At 53.0% G+C, this 25,169-nt stretch overlaps 1 protein-coding gene across 6 annotated transcripts in view; it reads right to left on the bottom strand.

Annotated features, from left to right (window-relative positions):
• Positions 1 to 1,262: 1,262 nt before the first annotated feature.
• The window catches only part of LOC138657981 (tropomyosin beta chain-like), a 118,429-nt gene continuing 94,522 nt past the window's right edge, over positions 1,263 to 25,169 (bottom strand). For all 6 annotated transcript variants that reach the window (XM_069745568.1, XM_069745578.1, XM_069745610.1 and 3 more), the window contains exon 9: positions 1,263 to 1,673. In XM_069745568.1, coding sequence (XP_069601669.1) covers positions 1,591 to 1,673 — 83 coding nt within the window. In that variant the 3' untranslated portion in view covers positions 1,263 to 1,590. The remainder of the gene's footprint in view (positions 1,674 to 25,169) is intronic.

Genomic DNA, 25,169 nt, shown 5'->3' with positions numbered 1-25,169 from the left:
CTCTCTACCCCAACACATCAGACTTGCGCCTACCATAGAAACCTTCAAAAAGAACCTGAAGACTCATCTCTTCCGACAAGCCTACAGCCTGCAGTGATCCTCAACCTACTGAACAGCCGCACAGCCAGCTCTTCCCTCTCCTAGTGTATCCTCACCCACCCCCTGCAGACTGTGAGCCCTCGCGGGCAGGGTCCTCCCTCCTTATGTACTCGTGTGCCTTGTTATCTGCTCATGTTTAATGTATTTGTCTATATTTGCCCCGTATTCACATGTAAAGCGCCATGGAATAAATGGCGCTATAAAAATGTATAATAATAATAATAATAATCTGGGATGTGGGATTTTAGTGTTCACTTTATTTTTTTGAGCAGTGTATATATATATATATATATATGTATATATACTGTAGAGATGTCATAGTGTATGTGGGGGGAATGATCTGTGAGGACATCATACTGGATATGGGGTAATGTACTGTAGAGGAATCATATTGTGTGGGAGAGAATGTGGTGCAGAGGACATCATTCTGTATGTAGGAGGAATGTACTGTGGAAACATACTGTATGTGGGGGAATGATCCGTGGGGACATCATACTGTGTGTGGGGAATGTACCGTGGTGACATCATATGTAGGGAGCAGCACACCACTTCACACTACCAGGAAAGTGTAGAGAGATGACAGAAAAGTCGGAGGACACTCTTAAATGCTGGTTTGCAGACGTGTATTTACAGTTTTATTCCAAAAGTTGTTTCAGAGAGAAAAAATAAACCACAAGCAGTGTAGAGATAAAGTAAGATACAACAACCCAACGTTTCGACCCTCCTGGGTCTTAGTCATGGAGCATCCGCATCCTGCTCGGTGTGCGGCTGTCTGATCAGCGGATGCGCTGCTCTATCACCCTGGACACCACACCTTCAGCAGTTTCGGTTACCCTAAGTCTAAGGGTCCTACATCTCCTACCAAGTAACCCCATGACTAAGACCCAGGAGGGTCGAAACGTTGGGTTGTTGTATCTTACTTTATCTCTACACTGCTTGTGGTTTATTTTTTCTATCTGAAACAACTTTTAGAATAAAAGTGTAAATACACGTCTGCAAACCAGCATTTAAGAGTGTGCGGTGAATTTCTATTACTTAGCTCTGCGGCCATCTAGGTCCGTTACGCCAGCACCTCGTAATTTAGACCTGAGTGCACACCATTTTTTCCTCTATTATAGAAAAGTCGGAGGAGCAGTCCCTCGTGAGAACCTTAGAACACGTGATGAGTTCATGCACCAGGTTTATTAGGGTACACAGATCCTATGTACATCACACGATCATGGCGCACACATCATGTGTCATATTAAAGTCATAGTGAAAAGCCAAGATCTTCCAAAACATCTTTTTCTTCTTGTTTCCGCATCTGGAAATGATGGAGTTGAAGGGAGGCCATGGAGAATGTATCATTCATGGTTGGGCATCTCTGTAGAATCAGGCATTTTGGGCAGCAGGGACAGTGACAGCGTGAGACAATATTCATGGGGTACAATTGTGCGAGTGGCTAATGAATGGGGCCCGAGACTGTGACAGCCGGATCTGTCGGGCTGCAGGTTACATGTTGTTCAGCTCCACCAATGTCTGGTCCAGCGTCTGCTGAATTTCCAGCTTCTCTTCCTTGGCTGATGACAAGGTCTCTGAAGGAACAAACAAGAAACCAGTGATCAATGCGACTAACCAGAGAAACCAGCCACAATGATCAACCAGAGCAATGAGCTGGAGACATATTGATCAACCATAGCATGCAATATTGTCACTCACATTCAGGTTATGACAACCTGAAACCTGTCCATGACCAAAATCCAACTCTAACATCACACAATCTGTCCAAATGCACACAGACCGGGGATAGGTGCACACTATTGACGTGCGATGTCTCATCCGTACCAGTACATACCAGAAGCCTGCTCCTCAGTGACATCTGTGAGAAAACAGTCTCCAGCACAGAAGGAAAAGATCAGCCACAGGAGAGAAGTCCGGAGCTTGAGGAGGACAGAAGTAGAACCAGGCAGCAGATGACTGGATGACAGTCCTGAAGAGCTGGGAGCAAGACAGGTGTACAGAAGAGCCAGGAAGGAGGAGGAGGATGATAAAAGGAATGATAGAAAGGAATCAGGAGAAGGAGATTCACATAGGAACTGAGAGAGAGGAGCAGGTGGACAGAGGAGTGAAACGGAGGAGGAGGAGGTAAACACAGGAATTGGAAGGCAGGAGGACATGGACAGAGAAACCAAGAGGGAGGAAGAGGCGGACAGAGAAACTGGGGGGGTGGGGGGGGGGGGAGAAGGAGGTGGCCATAGAATAGAAACCAGGAGGGAGGAAAAGGGGGACAGAGAAACTGGGGGGGGGGGGGAGAGAAGGAGGTGGACATAGAATAGAAACCAGGAGGGAGGAAGAGGCGGACAGAGAAACCGGGAGGGAGGAGAAGGTGGACAGAGGAAGTGGGAAGGAGGTGGGCCAAGGGACCTGGAAGGACGAGGTAAACACAGGAATCGGAAGGGAGGAGGAGCTGGACATAAAAATGGGGAGGAAGGAGGAGGTGGACAGAGAAACTGAATGGGAGGAAGAGCAAGATGGAGAAGTGAGACAGAAGAGGAAGGAGGAGGAGGATGATAAAAGTAATGATAGAAGGGAACCAGGAGAAGGAGATTCACATAGGAACTGAGAGAGAGGAGCAGGTGGACAGAAGAGTGGAACGGAGGAGGAGGAGGTAAACACAGGAATTGGAAGGCAGGAGGACATGGACAGAGAAACCGTGGGGGGGGGGGGGGAAGAAGGAGGTGGACATAGAATAGAAACCCGGAGGAAGAGGCGGACAGAGAAACGGGGAGGAGGGAAGAGGCGGACAGAGAAATCGGGAGGAAGGAGGAGGTGGACAGAGAAACGGGGAGGAGGGAAGAGGCGGACAGAGAAATCGGGAGGAAGGAGGAGGTGGACAGAGAAACTGAATGGGAAGAAGAGCAAGATGGAGAAGTGAGACAGAAGAGGAAGGAGGAGGAGGATGATAAAAGTAATGATAGAAGGGAACCAGGAGAAGGAGATTCACATAGGAACTGAGAGAGAGGAGCAGGTGGACAGAAGAGTGGAACGGAGGAGGAGGAGGTAAACACAGGAATTGGAAGGCAGGAGGACATGGACAGAGAAACCGTGGGGGGGGAAGAAGGAGGCGGACATAGAATAGAAACCCGGAGGAAGAGGCGGACAGAGAAACGGGGAGGAGGGAAGAGGCGGACAGAGAAACCGGGAGGGAGGAAGAGGCGGACAGAGAAACGGGGAGGAGGGAAGAGGCGGACAGAGAAACCGGGAGGGAGGATAAGGTGGACAGAGGAAGTGGGAAGGAGGTGGACCAAGCAACCTGGAAGGAGGAGGTAAACACAGGAATCGAAAGGCAGGAGGACGTGGACAGAGAAACCAGGAGGGGAGGGGGGTAAAGAAGGAGGTGGACACAGAATAGAAACCAGGAGGGAGGAAGGGGCGGACAGAGAAACCGGGAGGGAGGAGAAGGTGGACAGAGGAAGTGGGAAGGAGGTGGGCCAAGGGACCTGGAAGGACGAGGCAAACACAGGAATCGGAAGGGAGGAGGAGCTGGACATTAAAATGGGGAGGATGGAGGAGGTGGACAGAGAAATTGAATGGGAGGAAGAGCGAAATGGAGAAGTGAGACAGGCGGCTGGGAGGGGAAAACAAACCATAGGAGTTCCTGTCAGGTTATTTATCTCTATTAGGTAACAGATTACAGAACGGCCACTAGCAGATGCCATTACAGTCCTTATGGGGCAGCTCATCCAGCTTTCCACAACCCCTGACTTACAATGCAGAGCCATTTTATATCCGGTCTCCCTGAATGTAGGGAGCATTGCTGAGCAGAGGTTTCGGATGACCCAGGGGATGCAGATCAAGTGATCATTACTATTGGGCATCTGGAGAGTCAATAAATAATAATTCACATCAGTAGACACACAATGAGGGAAAGGGAAGAGGAGATCAGTGAATATAAAGAGAACTTTTATTGAACAATTATTAAAAGTAATCACAAAGCAGACTAGAATAGTGGGAATTATAAAAAATGACTGCAGCGCCTGCGGAAGAAGCTGGCGGGAAATCATGCGTCAGGGTAAGGGGGACACTGAGATGACCAGTCCACAGGATCCATAAGGCCACGGTTTCCCAAGGTAAAAAAAATTACACTAAAAACTTTATTCTACCAATTTGTCACGATTCACACCGTGACCGTCACCCCCACGTCACGGATCGGGGTGACTTTAGGCCAACAGACGGCTATCACATGTGCAGGGGGGCTTATCTTAGTTATCCCTCCACTCCACAATGTGATGAAAAAAAACACACACAAGGCTATTGACCTCTCAGTTTACAGCAGGGGCTTATTTTAGGTATCCCACTGCTCTTCAATATACCACAAACTGCAGGGATTTCTGTATATCCCGCTTACAGTTCCACTTAAGACTTGCAGCCCCCCTTACTCTCAGGTCAGATTAGGTACTGCACCTGGGGTAATTAGTCGCCAGAAAGCCTGCCTGCTATGTACTGGCTATTGGGCACGCTGCAGCGACGCGAAAACTACTCCCACTCAGGCAGGAACAATAATCAATGCCGCAGTCGCTACAACGACACCCAAAGGCCTGCACACGGTATCGCTGCCACCAACTTCGATTAAACGGGTCCGAAGCTAACCCAAAACAGTAATGTAATTCCCTTCAGGAGGCAGGGTACGTTTTAAAGCATGAAGTACGACTCTAGTAATAAATATTATACTCCGCCAAAAGTTTCAGGCAGTGTTTATAAACGGTCATATAAAGATGTTACAATAAGAGACAATTGAAAATATGTACAAGGTAATTATAAAATAAAGGGATTAAATAAGAAAAGGTACAACTCACATGTTCTCAGTTCATATCAGGCAAAAAATCATGCTGCATGCACAGCCCAGATGTCCCAATGCATGGGGACTGGCAGTCAGGGCTTCCCAGGTAAAACTCAGACTCACATAGGCTCCAGCAGATAGACTGACTGCTGGGATCTGGCCAAAAACTTATAGCTGCAGCCTGTGACATCACAGAAGGGTTGGTTTACTCCGTCCCTCTTACCTCCTCAGTTTAAACTAACTTTAACCTAAATTTCTCTAATGCTTGTAACTCCGCTACAGAACATGTCATGGTCATAACAAACCCAGCATTCATCTCGTATTAACATTGGCATTCTAACAAGATCAAATATGTCCTATTTGGGATGCCTAATTACAGAGAAATCCCTACTTTTTACCTGATGGAGTTAGAAGCTCCTGTTTAGAGTGGTTAACAGATCCGTCGCTGGACATAAAGAATATGTATTTTCCTTTTTTCTAGCCTAACTCATTAGCCCAATATCTTATCATATTAGAACAAAGGACTTCCATGGATTCTGGAAACTTCTAAACCAGTGTCTGCTAGGGGAAGATTTGAGCCTAGTCGTAAATACCTTCCTTCAATAAAACTCCCCCACATGCATGGACAAGACAAGCTAAACACAGAGTGAAGGGGGGGTCGCCGCCCACCCTCTATGGGCTGGCAGAGAAACTAAACTTATGATATTTCATACAATATCGTGACACCTCCCCCTTTTGGTGTGCGCTACAGAGGCAGGACTTCATGGTGCTCCTACATGCGCACCTCAGCAGGTTCACCCTGGTGGGCCAACCCATCAACATTGCCATGCTCTGGCTTCATGGTGCCCACGCCTATCCGGTGTCCCAGGGAGTGGACCTCCCTCATGCCCATCTGGCACTTTCCGGGTTTGATAGTCAGTCCTGCTTGGTGAATTCGCCTGAGCACCTCCTCGAGATGCTGCAGGTGTTCCTCCCAGGAGGGACTGAAGATGGCAATGTCATCCAAGTACGCCACGGCGTACTTCTCCAGTCCCTGAAGCAGGAGGTTGACCATCCGCTGGAAAGTGGCAGGGGCATTCTTCATGCCGAAGGGCATGACCGTGGACTCGTACAGTCCGAAGGGCGTGATAAAGGCGGACTTCTCCTGCGCCTCGGGGTCAGGGGAATCTGCCAGTATCTTCTACTCAGATCCATTATTGTCAGGTATTTTGCGCCAGCTAACCTCTCAAGCAGCTCCTCGATGCGCTGCATTGGGTGCGCGTCAGAGGCTGTGATGGCGTTGAGCCCCCTGTAGTCCACGCAGAACCGGGTGGTCCGGTCCATCTTTGGCACGAGAACTACAGGTGAAGCCCACGCGCTCTTGGACCGTCGAATCACCCCCAGCTGTAACATCTCATCGATCTCCTCGCGCATAACCTGCTGCCCATGGTCAGAGATTCGATAGGGTGTTCGCCGTAGTGGGGCGTGATTCCCGGTGTCCACCTCGTGGACTGCTAACTCAGTCCTCCCAAGTCGGTTGGAGAACACGACCCGGAAGGGTTCCAGTGTGGTTTGCAACTGCAACCGCTGTGGTTCAGTTAACGAGGTGCTTACCTCCACGTCCTCGATGGACCCACTGGCCTTGGCTTGGGCCAGCATGTCCAGGAGGGTGTCTTCCTCCCCGTCTTCGGGCAAGCTGCAGACCGGTAGGACGAAAGGTTCACGTTCGTGATGAGCCTTCATCATGTTGACGTGAATGGCCTTTCGCCTACCCCGAGCGTGGTCAAGCGTGACCACGTAGGTGACCGGGTTGAGCTGTTGGTGGACGACGTACGGGCCCTCCCAGGCTGCCTGAAGCTTATCCTTTGGTACGGGGACCAGCACCAACATCTTTTGACACACGTGGTAGGTCCGCTCCCGGGCGTTCTGGTCGTACCAGTGCTTCTGGTCAGCCTGAGCCTGCGTCATGTTGTCATGCACCAACAGCGTCAAGGTCTGAATCTTGTCACGGAAGCGCATGACATACTCCACTATGGACACTTCAGAAGAGTTCGGCTCCTCTTCCCAGGATTCTATTACCAACCCAAGGGGTCCCCGGACTCGCCTGCCGTACAGGAGCTCGAAGGGGGAGAACCCCGTCGAGGTCTGCGGAACCTCTCGGTAAGCGAATAGCAGGTGTGGGAGGTACCGCTCCCGGTCGCGCCTTTGGGTCTCAACCAGCATGCGTAGCATCTGTTTGAGGGTACCATTGAAGCGTTCACACAAGCCATTGGTCTGTGGGTGATACGCACTCGATACCAGGTGCTTCACCTGCATTCTCTTACAGAGAGCCTCCATTAGGCGAGACATAAATTGGGTCCCTTGATCAGTAAGCATTTCTCTGGGAAATCCTACACGTGAAAAGATGGCCAACAGGGCATCCGCCACCTTATCTGCCCTAGTTGACGACAGAGCTACTGCCTCTGGGTACCGGGTAGCGTAGTCTACCACAGTAAGGATGTATTGCTTTCCAGAACTGCTGGGGACGGCCAGCAGGCCCACAATGTCCACCGCGATTCTCTGGAAAGGCTCCTCTATCACTGGTAAAGGGATCAGGGGAGCCTTAAGAGCAGGCCCCGCCTTCCCCACCCTTTGACAAGTGATACAGGAGCGGCAGTAGTTTGACACATCTGTCCCCATCTTAGGCCAATAGAAGTGTTGAGACAGCTGGGCCTTAGTTTTGCTGATCCCCAAGTGTCCAGCTAGCGGGATCTCATGGGCAATCCATAACAACTCACCCCGGAATTGCTGCGGGACAACCAGCTGTCTTCCCTCAACCACTCCTTTTGCGATTCTCCGGGGGTACTGTCTCCCGGTATAACCTTCCTCGTTCCCAGAACACCCTCTCCTTATGAGTCTCGGAGGTGGGCGTCTCGGCGAGTTGTCTCAAACTCTCTAGGCTCGCATCTGTGCGCAGTGCGGCCTGAAACTCCTGGCTAGGGGAAGCCAGAAGCGATGTCAGGGTCCCTTCCCCACGGGAACCCTCTTGGACCTGCTCTGGGTCCACCTCTGGTTCAGTCACACTGATGACTGAGGAGGGTCCGGAAGGCCGACAGTTAACTGCGTTCCGGGCACTCTGACTGCGGGTGACAGCAGCTACGTAGGCTGTCTCCCCGGGGGTTTCTAGAGACCCATCAGCCGGCGCTGCTATGGGCTCTACCTCCCCATCCACTCCAACACTCCAGGGGCAATGCTACTTATGGGCCAGTTACCTTCCTCGGTGGCACTGGTCACTTTCATGTCATCACCTTCCTCACGGTTCCCATGCATCTCCCCATTTCCTGTAGCACCGACACTTGCCCCTGTTAGGGGTTCCTCAGCCGTCTCACTCCGCAGAGCGACGTGGCTGGGCACGCCTGTACCTATGGACACATTAATCTTTACAGAAAAATCATTATCAGGTTCAGTTGGCACAGGTACAACATTTTCACCATCAATCCTAGGGAAAAAAATGGTTATTAGATGCATCATTACAAGATAAAGCATGGTCAGGTAACACATGCGATTTCCCATCATCATCATCATCAGGGTTAACGTTACCCTCTTTAGTAGATTGGGGAGGGGTGTCAGGAACGTAGTATGCAACCATCCTCCCCAAATCAGTCAACCAAGAAACATCAGTGGGCAAATTATCAGACAGCCCCACTTCCTTCACCCCGCTCCCGGCACCTCAATCAATATAAACCCAGGCCATCGGTAAGGGACAGCTGATGCCCCCAATCCCAGTGACAGTTAGGGTTTTCCCCGGAATGATTTCTTCAGGGGCCGCCAGTTCGGGTCGGATGAGGGTTCGTTCAGCCCCGGTGTCCTTGAGGCCTGTAGCAACATGGCCTCCCACCGTGACGTGCTGTATGTTGTCACACACCCTCCCAACCACACCACCCACCATAAGAACTGCTGCATTAGGCCCTGGGGCCTCGGCTGGGAGGTTCTTCTGCTTGTCTGGACAGTGGGTACTGATATGACCAGGCCGCTTGCAGTGGTAACACTGGCGAGGTTCGGTGGTAGGTCTGGTGTTGTTGGCCACGGGGCCAGGACCTCTGGTGTGTTGGCTGGCAGGGGTACTGGCGTTGGATGCAGGCTTACCCCCTCTCCAGCTGGTGGTGACTGGCTTCCGCACTTCCGATCTACAGTTGGCCTCATAGGCATCGGCAATCTGCGCTGCTTTCGTCACGTCTTTGGGTTCTCTGTCCATCACGAACTGTCGCACCTCAGCTGGGCAAAGATTTAAGAACTGGTCTTTGATCATCAGGTCTCGCAGCTGTGCAAAGGTGGTCACTGACAGTCCTTGGGTTCACTAGTCAAAGTGGGTCCCCAGTCCATGCGCCACATCACTGTAACTGTCGTGTGGGCCACATTGGAGGGTCCGGAACTTTCTACGGTACACCTCGTGTAAGCTGGTAATTTGCTATCAGGGCCTGCTTGATGGCCTCATAGTCTCCATCTTGTTCTTGAGGGAGGGCAACAAACGCCTCCAGAGCTTTGCCTCTCAGCCCTGGTGTCAGGTATCGGGCCCATTCATCTGTAGGCAGCCGGTACTGTCTGCAGGCTTTTTCAAAGGCCTGCAGAAATGTGTCCAAGTCCCCGTCCTTTTCCATCACAGAAAAGTGCTCGGGCCGGGGCTTCGGTGTCTGAGCGCCGCTGGGCTCACAGCTGGACTGGAACGACCCCTGCATTTGCAGTCGGGCCATCTGCAGCTGGTACTCCCGCTCTTGGTATTGCTGGATCAGCTGCCGACGTCCATCACGGTCATCGGCGGGGAGTAGTTCCAAGACCGCCATCAGACTGGGGTCCAATTTGCCCTGGTTGCTAATCGGGCCGGCATTCAGTGGTTGGACCTCTGCTGCAGCACCATGTTCGCTTGTGCTGGCTTCTGCGGCCTCTGTGGCCTGGCTTGGTCTGCTTCAAATTGCACGAGTTCAGTGACCATTTGAGCCTTGGTCTTGCCCGCACAGTCAATCTGCTGTGATATGCACAAGGCCATAAGAGTGTCCTTGGACTGCTTCTTATAAAAGGTTTCTCCCAGCACAACCATGGTTGCCAAATAAAAGATAGGACAGAAAAACAAAGAGAAAGGGAGGGGATAATTACCAGTACACAATTGTCTCAAGACTAATAAACACTGAGTTCGTTCTCCAAACTTATTTGCGCAGAGTCCTCGCAAGAACTTTGCAAGTTTTTAGTGAGAGGAATGATTACTCAAACCAAATCACTAATGCTCTAAGATATCCCACCGCCTTGCCACCAATTTGTCACGATTCACACCGTGACAATCACCCCCACATCACGGATCGGGGTGACTTTAGGCCAACAGACGGCTATCACATGTGCAGGGGGGCTTATCTTAGTTATCCCTCCACTCCACAATGTGATGAAAAAAACACACACAAGGCTATTGATCTCTCAGTTTACATCAGGGGCTTATTCTAGGTATCCCACTGCTCTTCAATATACCACGAACTGCAGGGATTTATGTATATCCCGCTTACAGTTCCACTTAAGACTTGCAGCTCTCTGGCACCCCCCTTACGGTCAGGTCAGATTAAGTACTGCACCTGGGGTAATTAGTCATCAGAAAGGCTGCCTGCTATGTACTGGCTATTGGGCACACTGCAGCGACGCGATAACTACTCCCACTCAGGCAGGAACAATAATTATCAATGCCGCAGTCGCTACAACGAGACCCAAAGGCCGGCACACGGTATTGCTGCCACCAACTTCGATTAAACGGGTCTGAAGCTAACCCAAAACAGTAGCGTAATTCCCTTCAGGAGACAGGGTACGTTTTAGAGCATGAAGTACGACTCTAGTATTAAATATTATACTCCGTCAAAAGTTTCAGGCAGTGTTTATAAACGGTCATATAAAGATGTTACAATAAGAGACAATTGAAAATATGTACAAGGTAATTATAAAATAAAGGGATTAAATAAGAAAAGGTACAACTCACATGTTCTCAGTTCATATCAGGCAAAAAACCATGCTGCATGCACAGCCCAGATGTCCCAATGCATGGGGACTGACAGTCAGGGCTTCCCAGGTAAAACTCAGACTCACATAGGCTCCAGCAGATAGACTGACTGCTGGGATCTGGCCAAAAACTTATAGCTGCAGCCTGTGACATCACAGAAAGGGGTTGGTTTACTCCGTACCTCTTACCTCCTCAGTTTAAACTAACTTTAACTTAAATTTCTCTAATGCTTGTAACTCCGCTACAGAACATGTCATAGTCATAACAAACCCAGCATTCATCTCGTATTAACATGGGCATTCTAATGAGATCAAATATATCCTATGTGTGATGCGTAATTACAGAGAAATCCCTACTTTTTTACCTGATGGAGTTAGAAGCTCATGTTTACAGCGGTTAACAGATCCGTCGCTGGACATAAAGAATATGTATTTTCCTTTTTTCTAGCCTAACTCATTAGCCCAATATCTTATCATATTAGAACAAATGACTTCCATGGATTCTGGAAACTTCTAAACCAGTGTCTGCTAGTGGAAGATTTGAGCCTAGTCGCAAATACCTTCCTTCAATAAAACTCCCCCACATGCATTGACAAGACAAGCTTTCATATAATATCATCTACGAGAGCACAGCTGACCGCACCACCGCTGCAGCTGACTACCTCCGCTTCAGGCTAATTAGCCTCAGCTGATCCCCCGATCCCGGGTGCTATAGCCAGAAAACCAGAGAGCGTGGATATGAAGAAAAAGAAAGTGGCAGCACTCACCGATCTTCTTATGCAGGTGTATTTATTTGGTAAAAGTCTTCACGGCACAGGGGTGTGTAACATAGGGATGCCGTTGAAGCGCCAGACCGGCGCGAAACGGCCGTCGTTCTGCTCCCGCATCCCTATGTTACACACCCCTGTGCCGTGAAGACTTTTACCAAATAAATACACCTGCATAAGAAGATCGGTGAGTGCTGCCACTTTCTTTTTCTTCATTTCATATAATATCGTGACATACCATTTGTCAAAACCTCCAGTTTATGGGCATATCATGGTGTAAAATACCAGTGTAGTCTGCGGTGTGTATAGTATTCATTTACCGTGTGCCATTCATTTATTTCCATTTATCCAATTATTGGATATATAAACATTTCTGGCTGTGATACCTTCTTGCTAATTATCTTAATTCTACCTCATTTTTATTCACACCCAGTGTCCCCTATTTAGGCATCTCTGCTTTTCCTTTTTTTGTACTTATGATTAAATAAAAATTCAATATTTTAACGTAGTAGATCTTTTCGTTATTTGACCTCTTGTTCCCGGGGGTCGAATTTGTGGTATTAAGCATTAAGTGCCTATATGTTGTCAGTGGACATTTTTGTAAAACATATCATATGGCTGAAGTCTAACCAGTTTACAGGACACAGAGCAGGTGTTGGTGCAGTCAGAGATGGGTGATCAGGGTCTCGGTGCCGCTCATCGGTCCGTTCAGTATACAGGACACAGAGCAGGTGTTGGTGCAGTCAGAGATGGACGATCAGGGTCTCGGTGCCGCTCATCGGTCCGTTCAGTATACAGGACACAGAGCAGGTGATGGTGCAGTCAGAGATGGGTGATCAGGGTCTCGGTGCCGCTCATCGGTCCGTTCAGTATACAGGACACAGAGCAGGTGTTGGTGCAGTCAGAGATGGATGATCAGGGTCTCGGTGCCGCTCATCGGTCCGTTCAGTATACAGGACACAGAGCAGGTGATGGTGCAGTCAGAGATGGGCGATCAGGGTCTCGGTGCCGCTCATCGGTCCGTTCAGTATACAGGACACAGAGCAGGTGTTGGTGCAGTCAGAGATGGGTGATCAGGGTCTCGGTGCCGCTCATCGGTCCGTTCAGTATACAGGACACAGAGCAGGTGTTGGTGCAGTCAGAGATGGGTGATCAGGGTCTCGGTGCCGCTCATCGGTCCGTTCAGTATACAGGACACAGAGCAGGTGTTGGTGCAGTCAGAGATGGATGATCAGGGTCTCGGTGCCGCTCATCGGTCCGTTCAGTATACAGGACACAGAGCAGGTGTTGGTGCAGTCAGAGATGGGTGATCAGGGTCTCGGTGCCGCTCATCGGTCCGTTCAGTATACAGGACACAGAGCAGGTGATGGTGCAGTCAGAGATGGCGGATCAGGGTCTCTGTGCCGCTCATCGGTCCGTTCAGTATACAGGACACAGAGCAGGTGTTGGTGCAGTCAGAGATGGATGATCAGGGTCTCGGTGCCGCTCATCGGTCCGTTCAGTATACAGGACACAGAGCAGGTGTTGGTGCAGTCAGAGATGGGTGATCAGGGTCTCGGTGCCGCTCATCGGTCCGTTCAGTATACAGGACACAGAGCAGGTGTTGGTGCAGTCAGAGATGGACGATCAGGGTCTCGGTGCTGCTCATCGGTCCGTTCAGTATACAGGACACAGAGCAGGTGTTGGTGCAGTCAGAGATGGATGATCAGGGTCTCGGTGCCGCTCATCGGTCCGTTCAGTATACAGGACACAGAGCAGGTGTTGGTGCAGTCAAAGATGGCGGATCAGGGTCTCGGTGCCGTTCATCGGTCCGTTCAGTATACTGGACACAGAGCAGGTGATGGTGCAGTCAGAGATGGGCGATCAGGGTCTCGGTGCCGCTCATCGGTCCGTTCAGTATACAGGACACAGAGCAGGTGTTGGTGCAGTCAGAGATGGACGATCAGGGTCTCGGTGCCGCTCATCGGTCCGTTCACTATACAGGACACAGAGCAGGTGTTGGTGCAGTCAGAGATGGATGATCAGGGTCTCGGTGCCGCTCATCGGTCCGTTCAGTATACAGGACACAGAGCAGGTGTTGGTGCAGTCAGAGATGGGTGATCAGGGTCTCGGTGCCGCTCATCGGTCCGTTCAGTATACAGGACACAGAGCAGGTGATGGTGCAGTCAGAGATGGGTGATCAGGGTCTCGGTGCCGCTCATCGGTCCGTTCAGTATACAGGACACAGAGCAGGTGTTGGTGCAGTCAGAGATGGGTGATCAGGGTCTCGGTGCCGCTCATCGGTCCGTTCAGTATACTGGACACAGAGCAGGTGATGGTGCAGTCAGAGATGGGCGATCAGGGTCTCGGTGCCGCTCATCGGTCCGTTCAGTATACTGGACACAGAGCAGGTGATGGTGCAGTCAGAGATGGGTGATCAGGGTCTCGGTGCCGCTCATCGGTCCGTTCAGTATACAGGACACAGAGCAGGTGTTGGTGCAGTCAGAGATGGACGATCAGGGTCTCTGTGCCGCTCATCGGTCCGTTCAGTATACTGGACACAGAGCAGGTGATGGTGCAGTCAGAGATGGGCGATCAGGGTCTCGGTGCCGCTCATCGGTCCGTTCAGTATACTGGACACAGAGCAGGTGATGGTGCAGTCAGAGATGGGTGATCAGGGTCTCGGTGCCGCTCATCGGTCCGTTCAGTATACAGGACACAGAGCAGGTGTTGGTGCAGTCAGAGATGGGCGATCAGGGTCTCGGTGCCGCTCATCGGTCCATTCAGTATACAGGACACAGAGCAGGTGTTGGTGCAGTCAGACATGGACGATCAGGGTCTCGGTGCCGCTCATCGGTCCGTTCAGTATACAGGACACAGAGCAGGTGTTGGTGCAGTCAGAGATGGGTGATCAGGGTCTCGGTGCCGCTCATCGGTCCGTTCAGTATACTGGACACAGAGCAGGTGTTGGTGCAGTCAGAGATGGCTGATCAGGGTCTCGGTGCTGCTCATCGGTCCGTTCAGTATACAGGACACAGAGCAGGTGATGGTGCAGTCAGAGATGGCTGATCAGGGTCTCTGTGCCGCTCATCGGTCCGTTCAGTATACAGGACACAGAGCAGGTGTTGGTGCAGTCAGAGATGGATGATCAGGGTCTCGGTGCCGCTCATTGGTCCGTTCAGTATACAGGACACAGAGCAGGTGTTGGTGCAGTCAGAGATGGATGATCAGGGTCTCAGTGCCGCTCATCGGTCCGTTCAGTATACAGGACACAGAGCAGGTGTTGGTGCAGTCAGAGATGGATGATCAGGGTCTCGGTGCCGCTCATCGGTCCGTTCAGTATACAGGACACAGAGCAGGTGTTGGTGCAGTCAGAGATGGCTGATCAGGGTCTCGGTGCCGCTCATCGGTCCGTTCAGTATACAGGACACAGAGCAGGTGTTGGTGCAGTCAGAGATGGGTGATCAGGGTCTCGGTGCCGCTCATCGGTCCGTTCAGTATACAGGACACAGAGCAGGTGTTGGTGCAGTCAGAGATGGACGATCAGGGTCTCGGTGCCGCTCATCGGTCCATTCAGTATACAGGACACAGAGCAGGTGTTGGTGCAGTCAGAGATGGGTGATCAGGGTCTCGGTGCCGCTCATCGGTCCGTTCAGTATACAGGACACAGAGCAGGTGTTGGTGCAGTCAGAGATGGGTGATCAGGGTCTCGGTGCCGCTCATCGGTCCGTTCAGTATACAGGACACAGAGCAGGTGTTGGTGCAGTCAGAGATGGGTGATCAGGGTCTCGGTGCCGCTCATCGGTCCATTCAGTATACAGGACACAGAGCAGGTGTTGGTGCAGTCAGAGATGGGTGATCAGGGTCTCGGTGCCGCTCATCGGTCCGTTCAGTATACAGGACACAGAGCAGGTGTTGGTGCAGTCAGAGATGGACGATCAGGGTCTCGGTGCCGCTCATCGGTCCGTTCAGTATACAGGACACAGAGCAGGTGTTGGTGCAGTCAGAGATGGATGATCAGGGTCTCGGTGCCGCTCATCGGTCCGTTCAGTATACAGGACACAGAGCAGGTGTTGGTGCAGTCAGAGATGGGTGATCAGGGTCTCGGTGCCGCTCATCGGTCCGTTCAGTTTACAGGACACAGAGCAGGTGTTGGTGCAGTCAGAGATGGGTGATCAGGGTCTCGGTGCTGCTCATCGGTCCGTTCAGTATACAGGACACAGAGCAGGTGATGGTGCAGTCAGAGATGGGTGATCAGGGTCTCGGTGCCGCTCATCGGTCCGTTCAGTTTACAGGACACAGAGCAGGTGTTGGTGCAGTCAGAGATGGGTGATCAGGGTCTCGGTGCCGTTCATCAGTCCGTTCAGTATACAGGACACAGAGCAGGTGTTGGTGCAGTCAGAGATGGGTGATCAGGGTCTCGGTGCCGCTCATCGGTCCGTTCAGTATACTGGACACAGAGCAGGTGTTGGTGCAGTCAGAGATGGATGATCAGGGTCTCGGTGCCGCTCATCAGTCCGTTCAGCATACAGGACACAGAGCAGGTGTTGGTGCAGTCAGAGATGGGTGATCAGGGTCTCAGTGCCGCTCATCGGTCCGTTCAGTATACAGGACACAGAGCAGGTGTTGGTACAGTCAGAGATGGGTGATCAGGGTCTCGGTGCCGCTCATCGGTCCGTTCAGTATACAGGACACAGAGCAGGTGTTGGTACAGTCAGAGATGGGTGATCAGGGTCTCGGTGCCGCTCATCAGTCCGTTCAGTATACAGGACACAGAGCAGGTGTTGGTGCAGTCAGAGATGGGTGATCAGGGTCTCGGTGCCGCTCATCGGTCCGTTCAGTATACAGGACACAGAGCAGGTGTTGGTGCAGTCAGAGATGGACGATCAGGGTCTCGGTGCCGCTCATCGGTCCGTTCAGTATACAGGACACAGAGCAGGTGATGGTGCAGTCAGAGATGGGTGATCAGGGTCTCGGTGCCGCTCATCGGTCCGTTCAGTTTACAGGACACAGAGCAGGTGTTGGTGCAGTCAGAGATGGGTGATCAGGGTCTCGGTGCCGTTCATCAGTCCGTTCAGTATACAGGACACAGAGCAGGTGTTGGTGCAGTCAGAGATGGCTGATCAGGGTCTCGGTGCCGCTCATCGGTCCGTTCAGTATACTGGACACAGAGCAGGTGTTGGTGCAGTCAGAGATGGATGATCAGGGTCTCGGTGCCGCTCATCAGTCCGTTCAGCATACAGGACACAGAGCAGGTGTTGGTGCAGTCAGAGATGGGTGATCAGGGTCTCAGTGCCGCTCATCGGTCCGTTCAGTATACAGGACACAGAGCAGGTGTTGGTGCAGTCAGAGATGGGTGATCAGGGTCTCGGTGCCGCTCATCGGTCCGTTCAGTATACAGGACACAGAGCAGGTGTTGGTGCAGTCAGAGATGGGTGATCAGGGTCTCAGTGCCGCTCATCGGTCCGTTCAGTATACAGGACACAGAGCAGGTGATGGTGCAGTCAGAGATGGGTGATCAGGGTCTCGGTGCCGCTCATCGGTCCGTTCAGTATACAGGACACAGAGCAGGTGTTGGTGCAGTCAGAGATGGACGATCAGGGTCTCGGTGCCGCTCATCGGTCCGTTCAGTATACAGGACACAGAGCAGGTGTTGGTGCAGTCAGAGATGGTGGATCAGGGTCTCGGTGCCGCTCATCGGTCCGTTCAGTATACTGGACACAGAGCAGGTGTTGGTGCAGTCAGAGATGGCTGATCAGGGTCTCGGTGCCGCTCATCGGTCCGTTCAGTTTACAGGACACAGAGCAGGTGATGGTGCAGTCAGAGATGGGTGATCAGGGTCTCGGTGCCGCTCATCGGTCCGTTCAGTATACAGGACACAGAGCAGGTGATGGTGCAGTCAGAGATGGGTGATCAGGGTCTCGGTGCCGCTCATCGGTCCGTTCAGTATACAGGACACAGAGCAGGTGTTGGTGCAGTCAGAGATGGGTGATCAGGGTCTCGGTGCCGCTCATCGGTCCGTTCAGTATACAGGACACAGAGCAGGTGTTGGTGCAGTCAGAGATGGGTGATCAGGGTCTCAGTGCCGCTCATCGGTCCGTTCAGTATACAGGACACAGAGCAGGTGATGGTGCAGTCAGAGATGGGTGATCAGGGTCTCGGTGCCGCTCATCGGTCCGTTCAGTATACAGGACACAGAGCAGGTGTTGGTGCAGTCAGAGATGGACGATCAGGGTCTCGGTGCCGCTCATCGGTCCGTTCAGTATACAGGACACAGAGCAGGTGTTGGTGCAGTCAGAGATGGTGGATCAGGGTCTCGGTGCCGCTCATCGGTCCGTTCAGTATACTGGACACAGAGCAGGTGTTGGTGCAGTCAGAGATGGCTGATCAGGGTCTCGGTGCCGCTCATCGGTCCGTTCAGTATACAGGACACAGAGCAGGTGTTGGTGCAGTCAGAGATGGGTGATCAGGGTCTCGGTGCCGTTCATCGGTCCGTTCACTATACAGGACACAGAGCAGGTGTTGGTGCAGTCAGAGATGGGTGATCAGGGTCTCGGTGCCGCTCATCGGTCCGTTCAGTATACTGGACACAGAGCAGGTGTTGGTGCAGTCAGAGATGGGTGATCAGGGTCTCAGTGCCGCTCATCGGTCCGTTCAGTATACTGGACACAGAGCAGGTGTTGGTGCAGTCAGAGATGGGTGATCAGGGTCTCGGTGCCGCTCATCAGTCCATTCAGTATACAGGACACAGAGCAGGTGTTGGTGCAGTCAGAGATGGGTGATCAGGGTCTCGGTGCCGCTCATCGGTCCGTTCAGTATACAGGACACAGAGCAGGTGTTGGTGCAGTCAGAGATGGACGATCAGGGTCTCGGTGCCGCTCATCGGTCCGTTCAGTATACAGGACACAGAGCAGGTGTTGGTGCAGTCAGAGATGGTGGATCAGGGTCTCGGTGCCGCTCATCGGTCCGTTCAGTATACTGGACACAGAGCAGGTGTTGGTGCAGTCAGAGATGGCTGATCAGGGTCTCGGTGCCGCTCATCGGTCCGTTCAGTATACAGGACACAGAGCAGGTGTTGGTGCAGTCAGAGATGGGTGATCAGGGTCTCGGTGCCGTTCATCGGTCCGTTCACTATACAGGACACAGAGCAGGTGTTGGTGCAGTCAGAGATGGGTGATCAGGGTCTCGGTGCCGCTCATCGGTCCGTTCAGTATACTGGACACAGAGCAGGTGTTGGTGCAGTCAGAGATGGGTGATCAGGGTCTCAGTGCCGCTCATCGGTCCGTTCAGTATACTGGACACAGAGCAGGTGTTGGTGCAGTCAGAGATGGGTGATCAGGGTCTCGGTGCCGCTCATCAGTCCGTTCAGTATACAGGACACAGAGCAGGTGTTGGTGCAGTCAGAGATGGACGATCAGGGTCTCGGTGCCGCTCATCAGTCCATTCAGTATACAGGACACAGAGCAGGTGTTGGTGCAGTCAGAGATGGGTGATCAGGGTCTCAGTGCCGCTCATCGGTCCGTTCAGTATACAGGACACAGAGCAGGTGATGGTGCAGTCAGAGATGGGTGATCAGGGTCTCGGTGCCGCTCATTGGTCCGTTCAGTATACAGGACACAGAGCAGGTGTTGGTGCAGTCAGAGATGGGTGATCAGGGTCTCGGTGCCGCTCATCGGTCCGTTCAGTATACAGGACACAGAGCAGGTGTTGGTGCAGTCAGAGATGGGTGATCAGGGTCTCAGTGCCGCTCATCGGTCCGTTCAGTATACAGGACACAGAGCAGGTGATGGTGCAGTCAGAGATGGGTGATCAGGGTCTCGGTGCCGCTCATCGGTCCGTTCAGTATACAGGACACAGAGCAGGTGTTGGTGCAGTCAGAGATGGACGATCAGGGTCTCGGTGCCGCTCATCGGTCCGTTCAGTATACAGGACACAGAGCAGGTGTTGGTGCAGTCAGAGATGGTGGATCAGGGTCTCGGTGCCGCTCATCGGTCCGTTCAGTATACTGGACACAGAGCAGGTGTTGGTGCAGTCAGAGATGGCTGATCAGGGTCTCGGTGCCGCTCATCGGTCCGTTCAGTTTACAGGACACAGAGCAGGTGATGGTGCAGTCAGAGATGGGTGATCAGGGTCTCGGTGCCGCTCATCGGTCCGTTCAGTATACAGGACACAGAGCAGGTGATGGTGCAGTCAGAGATGGGTGATCAGGGTCTCGGTGCCGCTCATCGGTCCGTTCAGTATACAGGACACAGAGCAGGTGTTGGTGCAGTCAGAGATGGGTGATCAGGGTCTCGGTGCCGCTCATCGGTCCGTTCAGTATACAGGACACAGAGCAGGTGTTGGTGCAGTCAGAGATGGGTGATCAGGGTCTCAGTGCCGCTCATCGGTCCGTTCAGTATACAGGACACAGAGCAGGTGATGGTGCAGTCAGAGATGGGTGATCAGGGTCTCGGTGCCGCTCATCGGTCCGTTCAGTATACAGGACACAGAGCAGGTGTTGGTGCAGTCAGAGATGGACGATCAGGGTCTCGGTGCCGCTCATCGGTCCGTTCAGTATACAGGACACAGAGCAGGTGTTGGTGCAGTCAGAGATGGTGGATCAGGGTCTCGGTGCCGCTCATCGGTCCGTTCAGTATACTGGACACAGAGCAGGTGTTGGTGCAGTCAGAGATGGCTGATCAGGGTCTCGGTGCCGCTCATCGGTCCGTTCAGTTTACAGGACACAGAGCAGGTGATGGTGCAGTCAGAGATGGGTGATCAGGGTCTCGGTGCCGCTCATCGGTCCGTTCAGTATACAGGACACAGAGCAGGTGATGGTGCAGTCAGAGATGGGTGATCAGGGTCTCGGTGCCGCTCATCGGTCCGTTCAGTATACAGGACACAGAGCAGGTGTTGGTGCAGTCAGAGATGGATGATCAGGGTCTCGGTGCCGCTCATCGGTCCGTTCAGTATACAGGACACAGAGCAGGTGTTGGTGCAGTCAGAGATGGACGATCAGGGTCTCGGTGCCGCTCATCGGTCCGTTCAGTATACAGGACACAGAGCAGGTGTTGGTGCAGTCAGAGATGGTGGATCAGGGTCTCGGTGCCGCTCATCGGTCCGTTCAGTATACTGGACACAGAGCAGGTGTTGGTGCAGTCAGAGATGGCTGATCAGGGTCTCGGTGCCGCTCATCGGTCCGTTCAGTTTACAGGACACAGAGCAGGTGATGGTGCAGTCAGAGATGGGTGATCAGGGTCTCGGTGCCGCTCATCGGTCCGTTCAGTATACAGGACACAGAGCAGGTGATGGTGCAGTCAGAGATGGGTGATCAGGGTCTCGGTGCCGCTCATCGGTCCGTTCAGTATACAGGACACAGAGCAGGTGTTGGTGCAGTCAGAGATGGGTGATCAGGGTCTCAGTGCCGCTCATCGGTCCGTTCAGTTTACAGGACACAGAGCAGGTGTTGGTCCAGTCAGAGATGGATGATCAGGGTCTCAGTGCCGCTCATCGGTCCGTTCAGTATACAGGACACAGAGCAGGTGTTGGTGCAGTCAGAGATGGCGGATCAGGGTCTCGGTGCCGCTCATCGGTCCGTTCAGTATACAGGACACAGAGCAGGTGATGGTGCAGTCAGAGATGGGTGATCAGGGTCTCAGTGCCGCTCATCGGTCCGTTCAGTATACAGGACACAGAGCAGGTGTTGGTGCAGTCAGAGATGGACGATCAGGGTCTCGGTGCCGCTCATCGGTCCGTTCAGTATACAGGACACAGAGCAGGTGTTGGTGCAGTCAGAGATGGACGATCAGGGTCTCGGTGCCGCTCATCAGTCCGTTCAGTATACAGGACACAGAGCAGGTGTTGGTGCAGTCAGAGATGGGTGATCAGGGTCTCAGTGCCGCTCATCGGTCCGTTCAGTATACAGGACACAGAGCAGGTGTTGGTGCAGTCAGAGATGGACGATCAGGGTCTCGGTGCCGCTCATCGGTCCGTTCAGTATACAGGACACAGAGCAGGTGTTGGTGCAGTCAGAGATGGACGATCAGGGTCTCGGTGCCGCTCATCGGTCCGTTCAGTATACAGGACACAGAGCAGGTGATGGTGCAGTCAGAGATGGGTGATCAGGGTCTCGGTGCTGCTCATCGGTCCGTTCAGTATACAGGACACAGAGCAGGTGTTGGTGCAGTCAGAGATGGACGATCAGGGTCTCGGTGCTGCTGATCAGTCCGTTCAGTATACAGGACACAGAGCAGGTGTTGGTGCAGTCAGAGATGGCTGATCAGGGTCTCGGTGCCGCTCATCGGTCCGTTCAGTATACAGGACACAGAGCAGGTGTTGGTGCAGTCAGAGATGGGTGATCAGGGTCTCGGTGACGCTCATCGGTCCGTTCAGTATACAGGACACAGAGCAGGTGTTGGTGCAGTCAGAGATGGATGATCAGGGTCTCGGTGCCGCTCATCGGTCCGTTCAGTATACAGGACACAGAGCAGGTGATGGTGCAGTCAGAGATGGACGATCAGGGTCTCGGTGCTGCTCATCGGTCCGTTCAGTATACAGGACACAGAGCAGGTGTTGGTGCAGTCAGAGATGGATGATCAGGGTCTCGGTGCCGTTCATCGGTCCGTTCAGTATACAGGACACAGAGCAGGTGTTGGTGCAGTCAGAGATGGATGATCAGGGTCTCGGTGCCGCTCATCGGTCCGTTCAGTATACAGGACACAGAGCAGGTGTTGGTGCAGTCAGAGATGGACGATCAGGGTCTCGGTGCCGCTCATCGGTCCGTTCAGTATACAGGACACAGAGCAGGTGTTGGTGCAGTCAGAGATGGATGATCAGGGTCTCGGTGCCGCTCATCGGTCCGTTCAGTATACAGGACACAGAGCAGGTGTTGGTGCAGTCAGAGATGGGTGATCAGGGTCTCGGTGCCGCTCATCGGTCCGTTCAGTATACAGGACACAGAGCAGGTGTTGGTGCAGTCAGAGATGGACGATCAGGGTCTCGGTGCCGCTCATCGGTCCGTTCAGTATACAGGACACAGAGCAGGTGATGGTGCAGTCAGAGATGGACGATCAGGGTCTCGGTGCTGCTCATCGGTCCGTTCAGTATACAGGACACAGAGCAGGTGTTGGTGCAGTCAGAGATGGATGATCAGGGTCTCGGTGCCGCTCATCGGTCCGTTCAGTATACAGGACACAGAGCAGGTGTTGGTGCAGTCAGAGATGGATGATCAGGGTCTCGGTGCCGCTCATCAGTCCGTTCAGTATACAGGACACAGAGCAGGTGTTGGTGCAGTCAGAGATGGATGATCAGGGTCTCGGTGCCGCTCATCGGTCCGTTCAGTATACAGGACACAGAGCAGGTGATGGTGCAGTCAGAGATGGACGATCAGGGTCTCGGTGCTGCTCATCGGTCCGTTCAGTATACAGGACACAGAGCAGGTGTTGGTGCAGTCAGAGATGGGTGATCAGGGTCTCGGTGCCGCTCATCGGTCCGTTCAGTATACAGGACACAGAGCAGGTGTTGGTGCAGTCAGAGATGGACGATCAGGGTCTCGGTGCTGCTCATCGGTCCGTTCAGTATACAGGACACAGAGCAGGTGTTGGTGCAGTCAGAGATGGGTGATCAGGGTCTCGGTGCCGCTCATCGGTCCGTTCAGTATACAGGACACAGAGCAGGTGTTGGTGCAGTCAGAGATGGATGATCAGGGTCTCGGTGCTGCTCATCGGTCCGTTCAGTATACAGGACACAGAGCAGGTGTTGGTGCAGTCAGAGATGGATGATCAGGGTCTCGGTGCCGCTCATCGGTCCGTTCAGTATACAGGACACAGAGCAGGTGTTGGTGCAGTCAGAGATGGATGATCAGGGTCTCGGTGCCGCTCATCGGTCCGTTCAGTATACAGGACACAGAGCAGGTGTTGGTGCAGTCAGAGATGGACGATCAGGGTCTCGGTGCCGCTCATCGGTCCGTTCAGTATACAGGACACAGAGCAGGTGTTGGTGCAGTCAGAGATGGATGATCAGGGTCTCGGTGCCGCTCATCGGTCCGTTCAGTATACAGGACACAGAGCAGGTGATGGTGCAGTCAGAGATGGACGATCAGGGTCTCGGTGCTGCTCATCGGTCCGTTCAGTATACTGGACACAGAGCAGGTGATGGTGCAGTCAGAGATGGCTGATCAGGGTCTCGGTGCCGCTCATCGGTCCGTTCAGTATACAGGACACAGAGCAGGTGTTGGTGCAGTCAGAGATGGCTGATCAGGGTCTCGGTGCCGCTCATCGGTCCGTTCAGCATACAGGACACAGAGCAGGTGTTGGTGTAGTCAGAGATGGATGATCAGGGTCTCGGTGCCGCTCATCGGTCCGTTCAGTATACAGGACACAGAACAGGTGTTGGTGCAGTCAGAGATGGCTGATCAGGGTCTCGGTGCCGCTCATCGGTCCGTTCAGTATACAGGACACAGAGCAGGTGTTGGTGCAGTCAGAGATGGATGATCAGGGTCTCGGTGCCGCTCATCGGTCCATTCAGTATACAGGACACAGAGCAGGTGTTGGTGCAGTCAGAGATGGACGATCAGGGTCTCGGTGCCGCTCATCGGTCCGTTCAGTATACAGGACACAGAGCAGGTGTTGGTGCAGTCAGAGATGGCTGATCAGGGTCTCGGTGCCGCTCATCGGTCCGTTCAGTATACAGGACACAGAGCAGGTGTTGGTGCAGTCAGAGATGGGTGATCAGGGTCTCGGTGCCGCTCATCGGTCCGTTCAGTATACAGGACACAGAGCAGGTGTTGGTGCAGTCAGAGATGGGCGATCAGGGTCTCGGTGCCGTTCATCGGTCCGTTCAGTATACAGGACACAGAGCAGGTGTTGGTGCAGTCAGAGATGGGCGATCAGGGTCTCGGTGCCGCTCATCGGTCCATTCAGTATACAGGACACAGAGCAGGTGTTGGTGCAGTCAGAGATGGACGATCAGGGTCTCGGTGCCGTTCATCGGTCCGTTCAGTATACAGGACACAGAGCAGGTGTTGGTGCAGTCAGAGATGGATGATCAGGGTCTCGGTGCCGCTCATCGGTCCGTTCAGTATACAGGACACAGAGCAGGTGCTGGTGCAGTCAGAGATGGATGATCAGGGTCTCGGTGCCGCTCATCGGTCCATTCAGTATACAGGACACAGAGCAGGTGTTGGTGCAGTCAGAGATGGGCGATCAGGGTCTCGGTGCCGCTCATCGGTCCATTCAGTATACAGGACACAGAGCAGGTGTTGGTGCAGTCAGAGATGGACGATCAGGGTCTCGGTGCCGCTCATCGGTCCGTTCAGTATACAGGACACAGAGCAGGTGTTGGTGCAGTCAGAGATGGATGATCAGGGTCTCGGTGCCGCTGATCGGTCCGTTCAGTATACAGGACACAGAGCAGGTGTTGGTGCAGTCAGAGATGGGTGATCAGGGTCTCGGTGCCGCTCATCGGTCCGTTCAGTATACAGGACACAGAGCAGGTGTTGGTGCAGTCAGAGATGGATGATCAGGGTCTCGGTGCCGCTC

Source organism: Ranitomeya imitator, chromosome 1, assembly GCF_032444005.1.
Source record: "Ranitomeya imitator isolate aRanImi1 chromosome 1, aRanImi1.pri, whole genome shotgun sequence".
NCBI lineage: Eukaryota > Metazoa > Chordata > Amphibia > Anura > Dendrobatidae > Ranitomeya > Ranitomeya imitator.
Note: the sequence above shows the minus strand (reverse complement) of the source record. Positions and strands in the feature narration are given on the sequence as shown.